A 20155-nucleotide genomic window follows, 5' to 3' on the forward strand; every position below is an offset into this window, starting at 1 on the left:
TTTACCTTTACTCTGTATACAGATACGATATATATGTATATGTACATGGGTATATATATATATATATATATATATATATATATATATATATATATATTTATATTGACTCTTATTCAAACAATATTTCAAAACAATCTTAAATATAAAATTGCAGCTTTTAAATTTATTTCAAGAGCAAATAGTCACAACGATACATTATATATCTAGTAGAATGTAAAGTAATATAGTCCGTAATTGATTAAAATGAAATTTAAAATGAATGAAAAAAACAAGCAAGAAAGAAAAAAAATACTTTTTATATCAAATGAAAAATATTTTTCACACAAAGAGAAGTAGACAGCGTGACGGATCAGAGTGTTGCATATAACCGTAGATAATAGAAAAGTCATGGGTTGTGAGCACCAATGAAAGAAAATCAGTGATAATCTCTGAGGAAGAAATTTTTTTTAACTCTCGCGAGAGTTAAAAATGCAAGTGAGTCGGATCTGATTTCTCGTGTTTAAATAAACTGACAAGTTGAATATTGTTGTGTGAGTTTGCATATTGTATAGAAATAGCAACATAAAATGACGTGAAAATAAATAACCTCGAGTGAATATAAGTTTGATATAGGCATTAAAATATTTTTACATCGGAAACGAAAATTTGATAAGAAATATTCTAGATATTTTAGTTGAATTTGCATTGAACTTTTGTTCCGATTATTTTTATATTTCGAAATAATAAATTAGAGACTACCTTTATAGGAAAAAACGATAGAACCAGGCTTGGCCGAGGCTTGGCGAAAGATTTATTAACTCTGAGGGAAGCTTGAAATCCAATCTTGGCCCAAGTCTGTCTAAGCATCGAAATGATAATACCGAGCCAAGCTTGAGTGACAGTATTGTGCCAAGACTGTAGCTAAGTAAGCACCTACACTTATCAAAAATAAGTACAAAAAAAAATACTCGTAGACATGTGCGTGATGGTAACATATGAAAATAAATTTGTGCAATAGAGAAATCGGGCAGACCGACGAAACTAAATTTTTGCATTTGCTGGGTCTCGAACCTGGTCCTTCATGGCTGCTAGGCAAGTGTCTTGTCCACTTGGCTGTTACGCTATTCACAGAAGCCAGAGGTTTTTAAGGACCATTTGTTATTTAGACTGGCAAACCAAGGCTTGTCACTTGAGTATTGGCTGAATCTTGGCCCAAGACTGGCAAGCCAATGCTCATCAATTGAATGCCCGGGAAAAAAAGATTTTATATGATCATATATAAACATATATGTTCATATACAATTTATATATGATCATATAAGAAATATATAAAAATGATATATGATTACATAAAAGCTTATATGATCTGATAAAGTTCTTATAAGAATTAATATACGCTCGTGAGGACTTTATAAAAATTATATATAACTTTATAAAGGTACTAGATAAAGGTTTATATGCTTATATATAATTATATATGATCATATAAAAGTTCATATGATCTTATGAAAATCTTATAAGAATTTATATAGTTTTATAAGGATTTTATAAAAATTGATGTGATTTTATATAAACCCGAGAAAAATTTCTTATAGAATCATATATTAACATATGTGTTTATATATGATTATATGAAAGCTTACATAATCTTATAAAATTCTTATAAGGATTCATATGATCTTATAAGAATTTTAGAACAATTGATCTGATTTTATATAAAGTTATATATCACTTTATAACAATACCAGGTAAAGTTTCATATGCTTATATATAATCATATATGATCATATAAAAGCTCATAACGATCTTATAAAATTCTTATAAGAATTTATATAATTTTATAAGGATTTTATAATAGTTGATATGATTTTTCATAAAGTTATTTATGAGTTTATAACGTTACCAGATAAAATGTTATACATTATATGCAGTCATATATGATTATATAAAAACTCATATGATCTTATAAAATTCTTACAATGATTCGTATAATCTTATAAAATTTTTATAAAATTCGATGTAACTTCATATAAAGTTACATATAACATTGTGAAATTACAAGAGCACGTTTTATATGATTATACATAATCATGTATGATCATATATATATGATCATATGAAATCTTATATAACCTTATAAAATTCTTCTACGAATTCAGATAATTAATGAAAATTGATGTGATTTTATATGAATTTATAAATAAATTTGTATAAGTACAAAAGAGTTTAATACGGTTATATAAAATCATATATGATTATATAAAAGTGTATATAGTTTTATGATTCTTATATATAAATTTATATGGTCTTATAAGCAGGTTATTTTAAAGAAATTTATAATTTTATATAAAACACTAATGTGATAAAATTTGATCATATTTGGTGCATTATTGATGTAGGATGTATCAATTTGATCATTTGATTTAAGTAATGCTATAGATTGTCAAATACTTATAAGGGTAAAGCAGACTAGAGAACCAGGCGGCAATCAAGAGATCATCAAAGTTGAGCAACATTGAGGCAGAACATTAGTTGGATGGGTGACCCCTTGGCAAAATAGCAGTTAACCGATAGATGTTTTTTTTTTCTTTGTTCATGCATGATTATATATAATTATATATCATCAAATCCTGCCAATTTTGAGATCTAATCATATTAAATTTATTGTATACATGATTAGGTAAAATCATTTTTTACCGGGTATATCTAACTTTATATGATTATATAAGATTTTATATAATTATATAAGATTTTATAAAGTCATATAAGTTTTTATAGGACCAATTTCATTATAAAACTTTACATGATTTTATATGAGTCACTTTTATATGATTTATATATGATCATATAAGAACTTTTTTTCCCGGGTGTTGACTAAATCTTGGCCCAAGATTGGCAAACCAAGGCTTGTCACTTGAGTACTGGCTGAACTTTGTCCCAAGACTGGCAAACCAAGGCTTGTCAATTAAATGTCTATTGAATCTTGGCCCAAGACTGGCAAAGCAAGGCTTGTCACTTGAGTATTGGCTGAACCTTGCCCCAAGACTGACAAACCAAGGCTTGTTACTTGATTAGTGGCTGAATCTTGGTCCAAGACTGATGAACCGAGGCTTGTCACTTGAACGTTGGTCGGATCTCGGACCAACTTTCGAAGGCCGAGCCTGTGTAGCCCAGTATTGTGCCAAGACCGGCCCCGTTGTCAATATTTTTTTTCCTACAAGGGTATTTGTTTATCTTTGTATTGTAAGAACAAAAGTAATACTTTTTTAGAGAAGGGTGCGCAGGAACGAGCCTTTACAAGTTTTTTATATAAAATTGAATTGACTTGACAAAATAGGGGCTAAAGAATTTCTTAAAATTGTGCGGTCATTATCCGGAAACTGTCAGAATAGATTTGTGAGACCTAAAAACATCGACTTACATTAAAAACTCGATTTCCGGAAGTCGGGTTGAAATCAATAATTCTCTCGAAAGAAAATTTATTTAATTGGATGAAAATGGCAAATTAAAAGTATGGATAGTCTTGAAAACTCCGTGATATTCGAGTGTTTGCAAAGTTTTTTTTATTTTTGTGTTTTTTTGTAATATAATAAACAGACATTTAAAATGATATGGCGGAAATTTCAAAAGGTGAAGAGGAAATCACTTTGAGTTTCTCCTGTTATTTCTGCGCGAATACGCTTGGCTTCGTGAGAAGAAGTACCAACACACAGCTGCCAGTTTCATAATCTGGCTGAGCCTCTCCATGACCCTTTACCTTTACTTAGGTTTTTTTCCATTTATTTATGCATATATATATATACATGTATAATCCGTATTATAAACTTTAAGCTCGTTTTACTCTTATATTCAAGTAAAATTGAAATCCACGATTTCACCCAACTAAAAAAAGAAATTATTTTTTTTTTAAATGGCTATTTATTTTGTGCATGAAATATTGATTTACAAATACGAGGAGTGATCGGGTCCTAGTTCTCTAACCGCCCTGATTAGAAAAAACGATTTGTGACGATTAAAAACGATTAATAGTCATAATCGTCATGGTTTTTCACATTTAGTCGTCTCTAATCGTCAAAAGACGTTTTCTTATTTTAAGATTAAAAACGATTAAAAATTTACAATCTTCATGAATCGTTTTTAATCCTCCCCATACAAAAGAATCGGCCTACTTCTGGGTCGTGAATGGCTGCCGATTTTGAAGCATCGGCCGAAGATCGGCTAAATATCGGATGATAACGGTATGCCAAGCATGACAGTCGCAAGCATTGGCCAATCGTGGCAATCGATCATCGGCCAAAATTCGCGCGGCATCTAATTCCATTAAGACTGTGAGGCAAATAGCTTCAGAAGTTGGAACAGCAGCATCTATTTCAAATGTAACAAGAGTGGTAAGACGGGCAAAGCATCTAAAGAGAATGAAATTGAAGAAAAAATCGGCTTTGAATCAAAAACACATATCAGCACGACTTTTGTTTGTAAAAGAACATATGAGTTGGATAGATAAATGGCTACAAGTAATTTTTTCAGATAAAACAAAATTTAATTTATATGGGCCTGATGGATGTGACTATTACTCTTGTGATTTGCGGAAGGAAGAAAAAATTTTGATTAAGGATCAGATATTGAAAAAAATAGGTGAGGCTATCCAAGTGACGCGGACTGTATATGTTACTCAATGTTTAGAAATAATTGAGTAGGGGAGAGTGGGGCAGAGCGGCCCCCCTGAAATTTTGATCAAAAAATAAATTTTTTTTTTTTCGACTAATTACTATAAATCCGATATGTTTGCGCATTTTTACCCCTACGCATGACATTTGGGGCAAAATGGACAAGCCCAAAATTTAAAAAAAGTGATTTTTTCACATTTTTATCGTCAAATTAAAAAAAAATTATTATAATTCCACATTTCTAACCCTACGCATAACACCTGGGGCAAAATGGACCAGCCGAAACTTCCGAAAAAATTATTTTTTCATATTTTTTGGCCGTTTCTCTATGTAAGAGGCAAATTTGGTCGCTAAAAATTTATAAAAATTAAATTTTTTTTTAGTTGATAAATTTTTGAAATAAAGTAAAACTATAGAATTGATTTTTTTTTTTATTAAATAACAATTAGTAATTAAGGTAATCGAGAGTGAACGATTTATTACACTTTAAAAATTTTTTTTCGAGTAATATAAAACCAAAAATAGTTGTCAAGAGAAAGAAATACATTCTTAATGATGAAAACAATTTGAAAAAAAAAAGAAACTAAAAAAAAACATTACTTTCTATTTTGGCTGCCAGGTAGCATTTTTATTCAAATAATTAATCATTATGTAAAAACTATTACAAATGCGGAGGACAATTAATTTTTATTCGTAACAGAAGTAAATATCCATTGTTAATAATTGAAATCAATTATGTATTTAAAAACTTGAAACATATTCACAACAAAAGTCAAAAGTTAAAACAAAATGACAAAAAAAGTTGTAATGATATTCTTAATTAAGGTTACTTCTTAACTACAAAACTTTTTTGTCAGTTAAATTATTAGAATTGCATGGTAGACTTTCTTATCTTAAATTTAACTCGTGGGAAATGTAGTTAAGCTTTTAGTGTACATTAAATACTTTTGCGTGCACTAAAAAAAGTAATATTAAACAGAAGCTTTTATAAAATATTCCGGGTGACCGAAAAATTTAATAATGAATTAAAGTATTTTGTGTTTATTATTTACTTATTTATTGATGATGCAGTAGTTTTAATTTATGAAAATGGTAGGGGAGAGGTGCTGCCATTGTAACAAAAAATTTTATTTTTTCTATTTCATTTGTTCTTTTTAAGATAGTAAACTTAAAAACTGTCAGAAAGTTAGCTGATAGTATCTTTTATGTGACTGACTTAGTTAATTTGTAAAAAGTCAATGTTAACTTATTAAAAAATCAATTTATTTAACTAAAGTCAGGGGCCAAGATGGCGGCGCGCGTGGGCTGCAATTGTAACACAGTGCAGGGGCAATTGTAACACGGAACAAAATAGATATTTTTCATCAAATTGCTTTTATTATTCAGTCTTAATACATACTATTATACTTTATTAACTCTTAAAGTCAAGTATTTAAACTTATAGTATCACATATATTGGGATCTTTAATATAAATTATTAAACATTTATAAATATTGAAACAATCAAAAAATTACACTATCCCAGAGTAAATTTGTGGCGTATCCAGTTTGCGCAGATCCCATACACGACTCTGAGTGTTACAATTGCTACTCGTTCAAGTGTTACAATTGACGCTCACGCTGAATTGTTAATAAAAATCTAATTACAATAACAAAAATCAGTAAATTGATATGAAATTCGATTATACAATACTCTTGATATGTCTCTTAAAGTATTAATACAAGTCTCACATCATAACATTAGAAAACAACTTTGTTATGAAAAAAATTTTGAAGCGTACAAAAAAAAGTTTTCACGCGTATTTTCAACAATTCTCAATATTTTGATATCGGAACAAAATTAATAACTGAAACTTTGATCTAATCAGTATAATAATTTTTAGTTTTTTATTAAGTGTTACAATTGCCCCTTGTTACAATTGCAGCACCTGTCCTCTTCTTCAATAGAAAATTCGAAGAATGTTTTTGAATTTTCTCATTGTGATCAATTTCTAATTTCGCAATAAAATGAGTCTTTGTAAGAAAGGAAGTAGGGGAGACCGGGTATGGTTGTCTTACGGGTTGGTTGTCATAGCGGTCATAAAAGAAAACAATGACCGAAACACGAACATTGATCAGCGTCGAAATGGAGGTGATGTCTCCACGATTCTTCCATGCCGATCGATGAATCGATCACCACCGATGACCACTGTGACAACCAACCCGTGAGACAACTATACCCGGTCTTCCCGAATCTATAAAATATTTATTCAGAGGACATACTTTAACGCATTTATTTTATTTGACTCCGTTTCCATTTTTGTTTACTTAGTCGTCAGCAGAAAAGTAGAGAATCACAATATCAAGGGAAATGATATTACTTATGGAAGCGGTTTTAATAAGTACTAAAAATAAGTTGAAAAAAAGTATCTGATTACGTATATAGTCTACTATATAAAATATGATATCAAAATTTTAATGGAAATACATTGATATTCTATGAATATTCAATGAATGAAAATCTGCATACCACAAGTTATAGAAGAAAACAACACGGCACAAAATAAACTTCATTTTAATGTTCTTATGGTTATTATTATTATTATTTTTTTTATTTGTTTGTTTAAAAGCTCAGGGGGTTATCCCCGGTAGTCCGACTCTTCCGAGTGTCACTCCTGAACGCCATCCATTACTGCTGCGATGCTCCATCAACAAAATGGTCAAGCGCAGCAGTCCGAGTTCCGTTGCCTAAGTAGACGGAGGAATTTGAGAATTACAGCTTTCTGCATCCGCGAAGCCGGAAACTCAACTTGCCATGAAGAAGTTGATATTCCAGCTAACGCAAGTACAATAGTATATTGTGTGACAAGGGATGAAACAAAACGATTTCAGACTAGAGTGAGGTTGGCTGCCCGAGTCGCAGGCTGAGTCACACACTACATTTTTCATGATTACCTGCATAGGCCCATCTAAATTAAATTCTATTTCATCTGAAAAAATTACTTGTATTCATTTATCTATCCAACTCATATATTCTTTTAAAAATAAAAGTCGTGCTGATGTGTGTTTTTGATTCAAAGCCGATTTTTTCTTCAATTTCATTCTCTTTAGATGCTTTGCCCGTCTTATCACTCTTGTTACAGTTGATATAGATGCTGCTGTTCCGACTTCAGCCGTTACTTGCCTCACACACGGAAAAAACATTCTACCGAAATTTACGATGTTAACATCGTAATCTCGGACTAGACTTTTATTAATGTCAATTTTTAAATGTTTTATTTCAAAATTTATTATGTGGGTTATATTTTTTACTATTTAACATCGTAATTTTAACAAAGACTTTTAGGATTAAAAATTACTGCAAAAATTACAATTTAACATCGTAAAAAAAAATAAACAAAAATTACACTTTAAAAACTATATTTATTCGTACATTTAATATTTCTATTTACTTTTTAACAAAATAAATATTACAGTGCTGCTTCTGTTATAATACGATAGAAGCTATAAAAAGTACGATGTTACATCGTACTTTTTACATAGTAACTGGGTCCTCCGCAAGTCGTTTATATGGATCTTGAAAACAAAGTATAGTGTAGGCCCTTCAGTGGCCGAGTGGACCAAGGCGTCGGACACTACGCACTCGAAAGGACTCAGGTTCGAATCCAACTGCCGAACGATTATTATTTTAATCTTTTATTTGAAATGTCTCTTCAAATTTTACGATGTTACATCGTAATTTATAATAAAGAGCTTAAGACTTCGTATTGTTTGTCTGAAGTATTATTTCTTAAATGAAATTTCCAACCCTACATCGTAAAAATTACGATGTGAAAAGTCTAGTCCACCAATACAATAATTAATAGGACAAATTACGATGTTAGCATTGTAAATTTAACTAGAATTTTTTTTCCGTGCAGTCTTAATGAAATTAGATGCCGCGTGAATTATCATTCGACGTTCCCTTGGCGTTGTTGCAAATTTCGTTCGGCTTTTATAATTTTTTCCGTAGTTTCCATTGTTTTTTACGAAATTAACAATAACTTTCGCACTTCTATTCACTCTTCTACACGGAAAGAAAATTATGGGAAGTTTTGCTATGCATTATGGGAATGGTTCCCATAATGGTATGGGAATAGTACCTATACTACTATAGGGATGGTTCCCATATATTATGGGAACCATTCCCATAATAGTATGAGAATAGTTCCCATACCATTATGGGAATGGTTCCCATAATATTATGGGAACCATTCCCATATCATTATGGGAACCGTTCCCATAATGGTATGGGAATAATTCCCATACTATTATGGGAATGGTTCCCATATTGGTATAAGAACTATTCCTATAATATTATGGGAACTATTCCCATACTGTTATGGGAACCATCCCTATAATATCATAAAATTTTTTTTTTGCATAATAGTGTAGAAATTTCCCAAAATTTGAATTTTCTTGAATGTTTTGTGCTGACAAAAAATTCTTGTTAAAAATTTTAATGTTTTTTTGCCAAATACGATTTTTTTGTTCAATGTTTGAATTTTTGTTTTTATGTTTTATAATATTTCTGTGTATTGTAGAAGTGATTACCACACTTCTTTAAATTAATTTTTTCATGATAATATGGGAACCATTCCCATAATATTATAGGAATGGTTCCTATAATAGTATGGGAACTATTCCCATAATATTATAGGAATGGTTCCTATAATGGTATGGGAATCATTCCCATAATATTATGGGAATAGTTCCCATAATATTATGGGAATAGTTCCCATACTATTATAGGAACCATTCCCATAATATTATGGGAATGGTTCCTATAATTTATGGGAATGGTTCCTATAAATTATAGGAACCATTCCCATAAATTATAGGAATGATTCCCATAATATTATAGAAAGTATTCCTATAAATTATAGGAACCATTCCTATAATTATAGGAATCATTCCTATAGTGTTATGGGTATCATTCCCATAATTATAGGAACTATTCCTATAATTATGGGAAACATTCCTATAATTATAGGAACCGCTCCCATAATTTATGGTCGTAATTCCTATGATGGTATAGGAAAAAATTTCACAAAATTATGGGAACCGCTGCCATAATTTTCTCTCCGTGTAGTGATTTCATGATGAAATAAATTTTGATTAAGTAAAAAATTAATTTTATTAATTTCTTCAATACTTAACATTTTATTGCGCCCCATTTTATACAATAACCAATTTTGGTGTTTTGAATCGATTTTAATTTATTCACCACGCTGTAAAATTGCAACATAATAATACGGAAATGAATCGTATTAGTCCCTTTGCGCAATAAATTTGACTGAGGCTATCCATGTGACGAACTGCCGACCAGTGGCATGTCCTCCTTACGATATCCTCGCTTTGTTTCTCGAATACTAACAACATATCTTGTTCTATCTTAAATAAGTAGTATAAAATATACAGATCATTTTATATCTCAGCAAGTAAAGAATCAGTTATTGATAAAAAATAGGTGAGGCTTTCCAAGTGACGCGGACTGTATTTATTCCCATATTCCAAAAATGAAAATTACTAAATATAAAAAAAAATTAAGTTCTCAAGATATATTTTTAATTAAGCTTCATTTTTCGTTTCCGTGTAGAAATACTTTTAATTGACACTAAAGCAACAGACCCTCGATAATGCCCGTTAAAATTTGACAGTAAAATAAATAAAATACAATAATAATTATTCACAGGGCAAAAATATGTAAATTTAAGTTTTAAAAGTTTTGAAAAAGAAGTTATTAGAAAATTTATTTTAGAGTCGTTTAATATATGATCACAGAACACTTACTATCGTTTTGCTACAGTGCTCATAAATTTTGTAAAGAAAAGTATCCGAACCAATTATCGACACAGAACTACGTCGACAATATACTTTTAACGGTTCTATAAATTCATAGTAGAATTATTTATACTTCGTTTTGTTTGCTGGTTCTTTAAGTATCGAATTTTTTTTTTTTTTTTTTTTTTTTTTAGAGTAGAGTGAAGCAGAAATTAAATAACGTATTTTCCTCTTAGCGTGTAAGTAGATAATTCTAACTCGTGCGTATAATTGCCTTGAAGGTGGCAAAAATTGGCACCTTTATATCCTTATTTATTTCTTAAAACAAAAAGAAAAAATTCGTCTTCTAGAGGTTCGAAGCATTAGCTTTTTAATAGTATACCTATTTTCTACATAAATAGAATTTTTCTTCAAAATTTACGGTTAAATTTATATAAAATTGGCAGTATTTCCTGTGAAGCTGGATCAACTAGAGCCAGTTTTACTTTTTACAGTGCTTTCTATACGATATCTAAGTCTCAAGTATGCTTTAAGATCTTCTATTCCCTTAAGAGCAGCGTAAAAAACCTGACTGGCGCTAGATGATCCAGCTTTACTGAACAAACACTGGCTAATTTTAACAGGGAATTTTCTCCGTGTAAAAATGAGAAAAGAAAGAAAAGAATTGAGCTTTTTCCACTTTGTTATACCCTGATTCATCGCAAACTCGTGTATCCTGTCAAAATTAATAGTAACCATGAAGGTTCTTAATTACTTCAATGCACTAATGGTGGGCATATTCAGCGTCATATTTCATTAATTATTGACGTATTTACGTACCAAGTATCAATTATAAATTTGATGAGATAAAAATGTCTATATAAATTTGAGACGTTTGAAAATTTATAACTCGGATCCAATCTCGATACCAAAATCAAAATTTTCTTACGGAAAAAAAAAATGTTGCTGCAACAGGATATGGCCCTGTAGCAGCTACAGAACTTAGTTCTGTTGCAGCATCAGGACTGGTTCCGTAGTATTCACAAGATCAGTCCTGTTGCAGCCACAGGTCCATTCCTGTAGCAGCCACAGATCCACTCCTGTTGCAGCCACAGGAATAATCCTGTCACAGCTACAAGACTAGTCCTGTAGTTGCAACCGGAATAGACCCAAAACTGCAACAGGTCTCATTCTGTAGCTGCAACAGGAATAACCTGTGACGGCAATATGACTGATCTTGTTGCTGCAACCGGAATATCCATGCAGAGCTTTTCAGGAATATAACAAAGCAACTTTCCTAACAATTTGAAGCAAATCGAAGTTCCGAGAAAAAAGTAATAGCTATCTGAAAATAGTGATTTTCGAAAAACAGATTCAATCAAAAACAGATTAAAAATTTAATAGAAGTTCAATAACAGATCAAGTAGTCCAAATACCGTCCAGTTAGATTAATATCGGATCAAATTTTTCGACTCGGGTCTATAAGTTATATAGAAGCTGAGATACAAACTTATAAAAATAACCAAAAAATTGACTTTTCAAATTTCAAAAAATTCTTTTATGGCTGGATTTTGGCGTATCGAGCTGAAATTCTTAGGATCACCTTCTATTTTGACCTAGTTTCGAAAAAAAAAACCGGCATCCAAATCGGTGACCTACGCGCACATTTTCGTCGAAAAGTAATGGATCTGTCCATATAGATATGTAACATTTTTGAAATTGATATTTATAATAATCAATTTCTCACAAACGAAGGAAATTCATGAAAATATTGCAATAATAGTTGAACTTGCCAATATTGTTGAAAAAAAAAAAATGATTGTAAATATTAAATTTTATACTGGGACCTTGTTTTCTACTTTTCATATCATACAGGCCATTTTGATATCAAATGGCTTCTGTTAAAGAGAAACAAAGGATTAACATACCAGTTATTAAAAGCATTTGTTATTTTTGTAACAAATATGTTTACTTGATACTTTTTCGATATTTGATAAACAAGCATTTTATTGTTTGTATACATTGCAATATCTGATTGTTCATTAAAATGTTGGGTACAAAAAAATCCTGTCTATAACGTTGTAAACTTTAAACAATGAAAAATTTTCATTTTTTGTTTTTTTTTATCAAACAACAAAAAAATTAATACCCGTTATTGGTTCACGTCAACAGCATTAATACGATTTTGATGTAAACAAAAAAGTTAATAAAAATATTGTTTACTTCCAGGAAAATTAAATTTAATAAACTATCAGTAATTAGTGCCCTCCGGATAATTGGGACATTTTTTTTTCTCAGGAAAAAAAAAAAATTTTTTAAATTAACATTATTCAAAATTTCCGTATATATAAGGGTGGGAGGGGTGAAAAGGGGTACTTAAGGAAATACCAAATTTCGAGAACTCAAATGCACTAAATCTTTTTTTTTAATGATATCCAAACTAAATAGAAAAAATTTTCAGTTACCGTTGAAAAAAAATTTTTCATTTTTGAGGGCGAAATGAGGTAGGGGAAGGGGGGGGGGGACAAAATGGGCCCCCAAAATATTTAACATGAAAAGTGTTGGGGGGTAAAATGGGCTGCCTTGACTGTGAAAACCTACGAATGTTCTTTAGCCAAACGGGTTCCTAAAATTTTTTTAACGGAAATGATTAAAGAATCATGATAAGAGACAAGCTAGGTCACGAGTTCAACAGCATTGCTAACTAAAATCCAATTTTTTCGAATTAATTGAATAGTCAACAGAAAACTTTGAATTAAGTTATTTTATCAACTCTTTTTTATACTAAATACATAGCAAAAAGTTTCAAAACATAAAACAAGCGAAAAACATGCATTGAGTTTTGTTCGGGGCCCGTTTTACCCAACTTTTCAGGATTTTTTAATTTTGATACACAGCAAATTAACTTCAAAAACTCAGCAGAAGGAAACAAAAAGTGAAACAAACTGAAAAACTCACATTATAAAAATTTTTTGAGGAGGGCCCATTTTGGCCCACATTTTAAAAATTTTATTTTTAAACGACAGAACAAATTAAGGTCTAATACCTGGCAAGGGAGTAAAAATAAAAGTAAAATAAGTAAAAAAAAATCGGTCTGTCAGCTGACCCTGCGGGCCAGCCCCAAAACTTCCCGCTGTTTTCGAGCTCGCAAATACTTTTGTATGCCATTGTTTTGTAAAAAACCATTTTTTAGCATTTCCTTCTCCCACGATATCTCGCGAACGAATTAACCGATTTTGATGGTTGAGGTGGCAATCGACGCGTTTTATCAAGTTCTAAAGCTGATCAAATTTTGAAATTGATTTATTTAGCCGTTTTTGAGAAATTTCAAAAAAACCAAGGAAAAAATTTTTTTTGAATTCTTTCGTCAACGGTTTCTCTTGAACGAATGAACCGATTTTGATGGTTGAGGTGGCATTCGACGCGGCTTATAGAGTTTTAGAGCTGATTCGATTTTGGAATCAATCCATCGAGCAAATTAAAAGTAATTCAAATAAAACATTTTCGAAAAAATTTTATTTTTGAAATATCTCTGAACGCACCCTACCGATTAAGTTCAAATTTTTACGACTTCAAGACATTAACAAGCCGCGTCGAATGACCTCTCAACGATCAAAATCGGTTCATCCGTTCAAGAGTTATAAATATTTACACACATACATACGTACGTACGTACGTACGTATGTATGTACACACATACATACACTCGGACATCATCGTGAAATTAGTCAGGATAGCTTCCTAGGACCTCGAGACGTCGACATCTGACGGAAATTCGATTTTCGTAAATCGGACCGAAACCAATAACTTCCCGAATTTTTGAAAATTTACAATTTTCTTAGCGGGAAGTTAAAAAACAGGATTTTTTAATTTTTCTCTTAAGGGGCCCATTTTGCCCCCCCCCCCTCCCTTTTCCCCTACCCCCTAAAAAAGGTAAAAAAAAAATTTCTGGATTTTAAATGAATTTGACTAAGTTAAATTTTTTTGTAAGTAATTTAATATAAAATTTGGGGGGTACCCCCTTGTGCCCCCCCTCTTCCTCTGTATAAAACAAAAAAAAACTAAAATAAAAATCTAATTATTGTAGAAAATTCATATAATTGAAAGAAAAATTCTCACTCAATTATCCAAGTAAAATATTCTTCTAAAAGAGTTAACAGAATTGAAAAGTGAATGTTATCATCGGGCTCGTCCATGAACCCACGGGATTATCATGGAAATGTCTGTCATAGTCGTTAACAATCACTGAATTAATTAATGGAAAATGACGAAGGACTAGAGATAAAGAGACAAGATAAATTCGAGAGCATACTCACTCCTCTAGTATCTATACATTAGTGTGGTTATGAAATTTCAGTAGGATTTTAGTAATTTACATGTCATCAATTTATTATGTTGCAATTAGTAATTGGTTTCACGTTATATATATAATAAAATAGTACAATATATAAATATATTTATGACAGCGACGTGCTGAGTGAAATATTAAATGAAGAATTAATTTTGAAACCGTCATTTCCATTTTCGAATAAAATTAATCAGCATTTGATAATTGTAATTGAAATATAGCTTATTTGAATTCAGCTAACGTTTAGCATTTTCATCGAAGCATAAACACAAATTTATTTCACACTAGAAAATTTATTCCACAAAAACAATAATGATTTTTCAAATAAATTTTGTTTCAATAAATATTTTCTTTTAATCAAATGAAATTTAAAAAAATTTATTTATTTTATTGTATTATCGTATTATTATTTTTTAATCAGATACAAGATGGTACGACGAGTGAAAGCCTACTTGAATGGTACCCAAACTACGAAGATGACGGCAAGTACTTGATCTGCCGTGCTGAGAATCCACGATTATCCGACGCTGCTATTGAAGATCGATGGAACTTAGCGGTACACTGTGAGTAATATTGATCTTTGATATAAGCTACCCATATATGTGTACATCTATATCTATATCTTACATCATTCTTGAATACCCACTTGTATAATATCCAACTACACCATTACATCCTTCGTATAAAGTGAGTACGTGTCTGACGATAATAGAAAATAAAATCGATTATTCCAATGACTAGTCTTCTCTTCACCACTATATGCCTCTACCACTACTAATATATACATATATATAAAGTAACACTACTTTGTCAGCCGGGATACGTATTCTCGAGAATTTCATTTGAATATTCGATTGGTCAATAAAATCTATGAGATTCTGTATATAGAGAAAGAAAGAGAGAGAAACAGAATTGATAACAAGGATCCAATTTCGTCTATGTCCAATTTAACAAGTACTCCAAGGTCAAATTGTTCACTAATTTACGCTAGAACCCAAATATATTCATTCAATATCTCTCTCTACTGTTATTTCAATTTATTTATTTTTATCAACGTCATCTCCAAATGAAAAAAATTTGTATCCTAAAATTATACTGAATAATATAACATAGTTTATATTACAATATAATTATTTATATAAGAAGTCATATATATCAAAATAACTATTTTTTTGCCGTTTCAATTATATAATTATATATTTTAAAAATATACAAATATGATATATAATATTATATTTTGGCATATATTCAAGCTATATGAACTCCATATATTGAAAATTATATTATAAACACATAAGTAATTATATAATCTTAATATATAAGCTAATATATATTATCGACTTATAAAATTTTAAGCCTAAAAGGTTTATTCCAAGCCTATATCATGTTTTAAACCTAAAAAGTTTAATTCAGTTTTTTATAGTCTGAGTTGTAGGTTGACATTCCCTGATTGAAACGCACACTTACATATAAATATCTATGGTCAGATCTACTTAATATGTACTGAGATATCTGTTTTTTCTTCATTAATCTGTACCTTTATTTTCTTTCCCGAGTTAAACTGATAAACTAAATGTTCATTTTGCTGATTAAAAAAATATTTATATTATATATTTTTAAGTATATTATCCAATATATAATGCGATATGTTGGAAAAGTATAATGAAAATTATTTTTTTTTATAACAGTGACTAGACTTTAAAATATATGTCTCGATTATATTTCGTTATATTGTAATTTATAACCGGCAAATTATATTTTGAAAATATACAATGCTCTATAGTAAAATATATATGTTCCTTTATAGTTTATGTTATTAGAAAAAATATACTTTCAAGTTATATGAACATTATATTCAAACATACATAAAGTTTTACCGTTTTATATAATTATATATTTTCGTATACACTGTAAAAAGAGCGGTGTTAAAAATGAACTCGTTTTAACTCCGCCCGGTGTAAAAATGAAATTACACCGGTGTAGGCGGAGTAATACACCGGTGTTGAAAATACCGGTGTTAAAGCGGGGTAACCGCTGTAAAAGCGGAGTAAAACCGGTGTAAAAGCGGAGTGATACCGGTGTAAAAGGGGGGTAAATAGCGTCCGCTTGGAGTATTAACTTTAAAGATTATGAAACACAAAAAATGTCAGTTCTTTATGAAAATTAATAATGAATATCATTTATTAACAAATATAGTGATCGACTAAGTAAAAATATTTACAAAGTAAAATATTTTGACACCGGTAAAGAATATCTACACCGGCGGCTCCTGCATGAAAATAACATATATTTTGATTATATATAAAAAAATATAGCGTAAATATATAATTTTATAAAACAGCAAAAATGTGTGTACAATAAAATATAATATTTATATAAATTCAAAGTTATACTCTGATTTATAATTTAAATTATAAAAAAATATATACATATTTTCATAATATGTAATATAATTATAAAATATAATTTTTAACTTATAAAATTCAATATAAATTTACATATATTGGAATGATATATAATAGAATATATTTTTTTATATATTAAATATTATATTGTTAAATATATTTTTTTATATAATTGACGTTGGAGAATCTCAAGATATTGAATTGTATATTGTATTATATAATACATTATATATCTAAAAATATAAAATAAAATATGAAAAATAAAGACTTTCAGTTTGACGATGATTGTGAGTATCAATGAGAATATATTTTGTTCAAGTAAATTAAGTATGAAGATCGAACTTGAAAGGAAGTTTGTAGAGAGAGTCGTTATGACTATAAATTTTCATTTATATGATTAATTTTTAATATAAAAAAATAATTACTCAAAATAAAATAAGTTTTAGAGGATACCGAAAGAGCATTCATGAAACTGAAAATTTTTCGAAGCACAAAAGTGTCATGTATATCTTTTAATATATACAAGCTTATATACGAGCATTATATATTATATTATACTGTTAATAATATAATTTGAATTATAAAATCATAATATATATAAACCTATAAATTGATATTATATAATGACATATATTTTTGTTATATAATCTAATATTATATGGAGTTTTTATAATGATAATATATGCCAAAATATAAAATTATATATTATATTGATATACTTTTAAAATATAAAATTTTATATTGAAAACGGCAAAAAAGTAGTTATTTTTAAATATATAATTATTTATATTCTAAATTATACTATAATATAATAAATATTATATTATCTGATATAATTTCAGAGTATCAGTTTTTTTCATGCGGGCTGCGTTATTTTAACACCGGTCTAGAATATTTACACCGGTGGCGGCGTTATTTTCACACCGCTTTCGGGGGTAAATTTAACACCAATAACTTTAACACCTACACCGCTTGGACTTACCCCGGTGATTTTTCGCAGTGTATATAAAATAAAAATATACATTTTTTTCATGCGGGTCTTCTTTTCTCACACCGTAAAACTGAGTGAAAAACCATTATAGTTGATACAATTTTATTTTAATAGCCTAGAGAATATTTTTTGATGATTCATCAAGAGTAATTAATTATTTTTTTTGTACAGTAATTATTCTAGAGTACAAGCAAGAACAAACTAAGGTTTCATAAAGAAAAAAAAAGTTGTAACTTTTTAGAGGATGACGAAAAAAAATCTTCTTAGGGTTCTCTGCGCTTGTATACTGGTGTTTGAAAAAAATTCTAGAAAACAGTTGACCCTGTGAGTACAACCCCGAAACTTCCTGCCGTTCATGGTCTATGATTTTTTCGTCTTTATTTCCCATTTCAGTAACTAATCAATCATTTTGCCGTTTATATGCAGCAAACTCGTCAAATGTTGAAAACATTTGATATTATGAGTTTAGTAATAAGTGTATTAGTGCTTCTTGAAAGAGAATAATAAAAGTACTTAAATAGAAATTACATTTTCATTTTGTGTTCGAATCGCGACTGTTGTGTTGTTATTGCAGCCCTCACCCGCCGCCATCTTGGTTAATATTAATTTTTAAATATTTAACTAAAGCAGTATTATAAAGGACACTATAGAGTAACTTTGTGACAGTTTTAAAATTCAAAATTATAAAAAACGAAAAAGTAATAACGAAAAGAAAATCTTTTGGTCAAATTGCAGCATATCTTCCCTATACGTCGCTTAAATCTATAGTACACGGAAAGAATTTTTTGATGAAACTTACTCTGCAATTTCGAGTAATCCTGGACCATTCAAAAAAATTAGTATTTTTTATTTAAACTTTTGATATTTTTCGTTAAAATATTAATATCACTAGACTATGTTTTACTCTACTAGTGAGTAATTTTTTAACAGCAGATAAAGTGGTATAATTCTATGATTTTATACTCTGTTGGGATTCCATATTTAATCGGTTAGTGTGAATATTTTATCTGAATCTACCAATTTTTATTCTACGTGTATTAATTTTTACTCCCCCAGCTACCATTTCTGTAAGCCTATTGATGTTATGATAAAAAATTACTTGTACTTCAAATAAAATTTCGAATCTATTGAAGTATTTTTTACTCTAAACTGCAGAGTAATAATTCAGTAGTCTTCGTTAATCTTCGGTTAATATCGGCTTCGATTAAATTTCTTTTATTTTGCTCGCGACAACTTACATGTTACGCATACAAACGTATGCTTGGAAAAAAAGACGATCTCTTTATCTCTCTATAACTTAATATTTATTTTAAAATTGAAAAAAATTTTGTATTTTTTCTTTTTCAACACAATACGAGTAATTTTTTTTTCTTTTTCAAAATATTTATTTTAAGTCATATTCTAAAGCAATTAGATGGTTTTAGATTTTTTATAGAAATTTCAACCTATTAATTGTAATTTTTATTTTAATTCAATATAAATTTTATAAAATGAATCATCAACTTTTTATCATAACCTACGAGTAAAAATTGAATTAGAGAGAATTTATTAAGACAGCCGCTAGGGGTAATTTTTACCCGTTATTGTGAGTAAAAATTAATCTGATTGATTTTTACTCACTGGAAGAGTAAAATTTCGTAATTCGAAAGTAAAAAGTCGTAATGGCCCAAGATCACTCGATTTACTGTAATTTTCAGAATAAACGGCATGGCAATATTCATACGAAAATTATTTCCATGTACGTAAATAATCTAAAGAGACTAGCCCTAATGCATATCTAATGTCTTCTAATGTAAAGAGCGGGTCATAAATAAAGTCATTCAATTTTTCAAGATCGTAAATGAATCGGTTTCAACTACCGTGTTTTCATACCAGAACATATCGGGAAATAAATTAACCATGATACTCTTCATTTTTTTGAATTGCACCCTTTAATAACAGCTTATTCATTTCTATTCGTATGCTTCCTGTAACCTCGGAAGGA

General features: G+C 29.5%; 1 protein-coding gene across 2 annotated transcripts in view; it reads left to right on the plus strand.

Annotated features, from left to right (window-relative positions):
• Positions 1–20155, plus strand: part of LOC130675458 (hemicentin-2-like) — a 441088-nt gene that overhangs the window by 300055 nt on the left and 120878 nt on the right. For both annotated transcript variants that reach the window (XM_057481164.1, XM_057481165.1), the window contains exon 8: positions 15197–15338. In XM_057481164.1, the coding sequence (XP_057337147.1) occupies positions 15197–15338 (142 nt within the window). The remainder of the gene's footprint in view (positions 1–15196; positions 15339–20155) is intronic.

This window comes from Microplitis mediator, chromosome 10 (genome assembly GCF_029852145.1).
Source record: "Microplitis mediator isolate UGA2020A chromosome 10, iyMicMedi2.1, whole genome shotgun sequence".
NCBI lineage: Eukaryota > Metazoa > Arthropoda > Insecta > Hymenoptera > Braconidae > Microplitis > Microplitis mediator.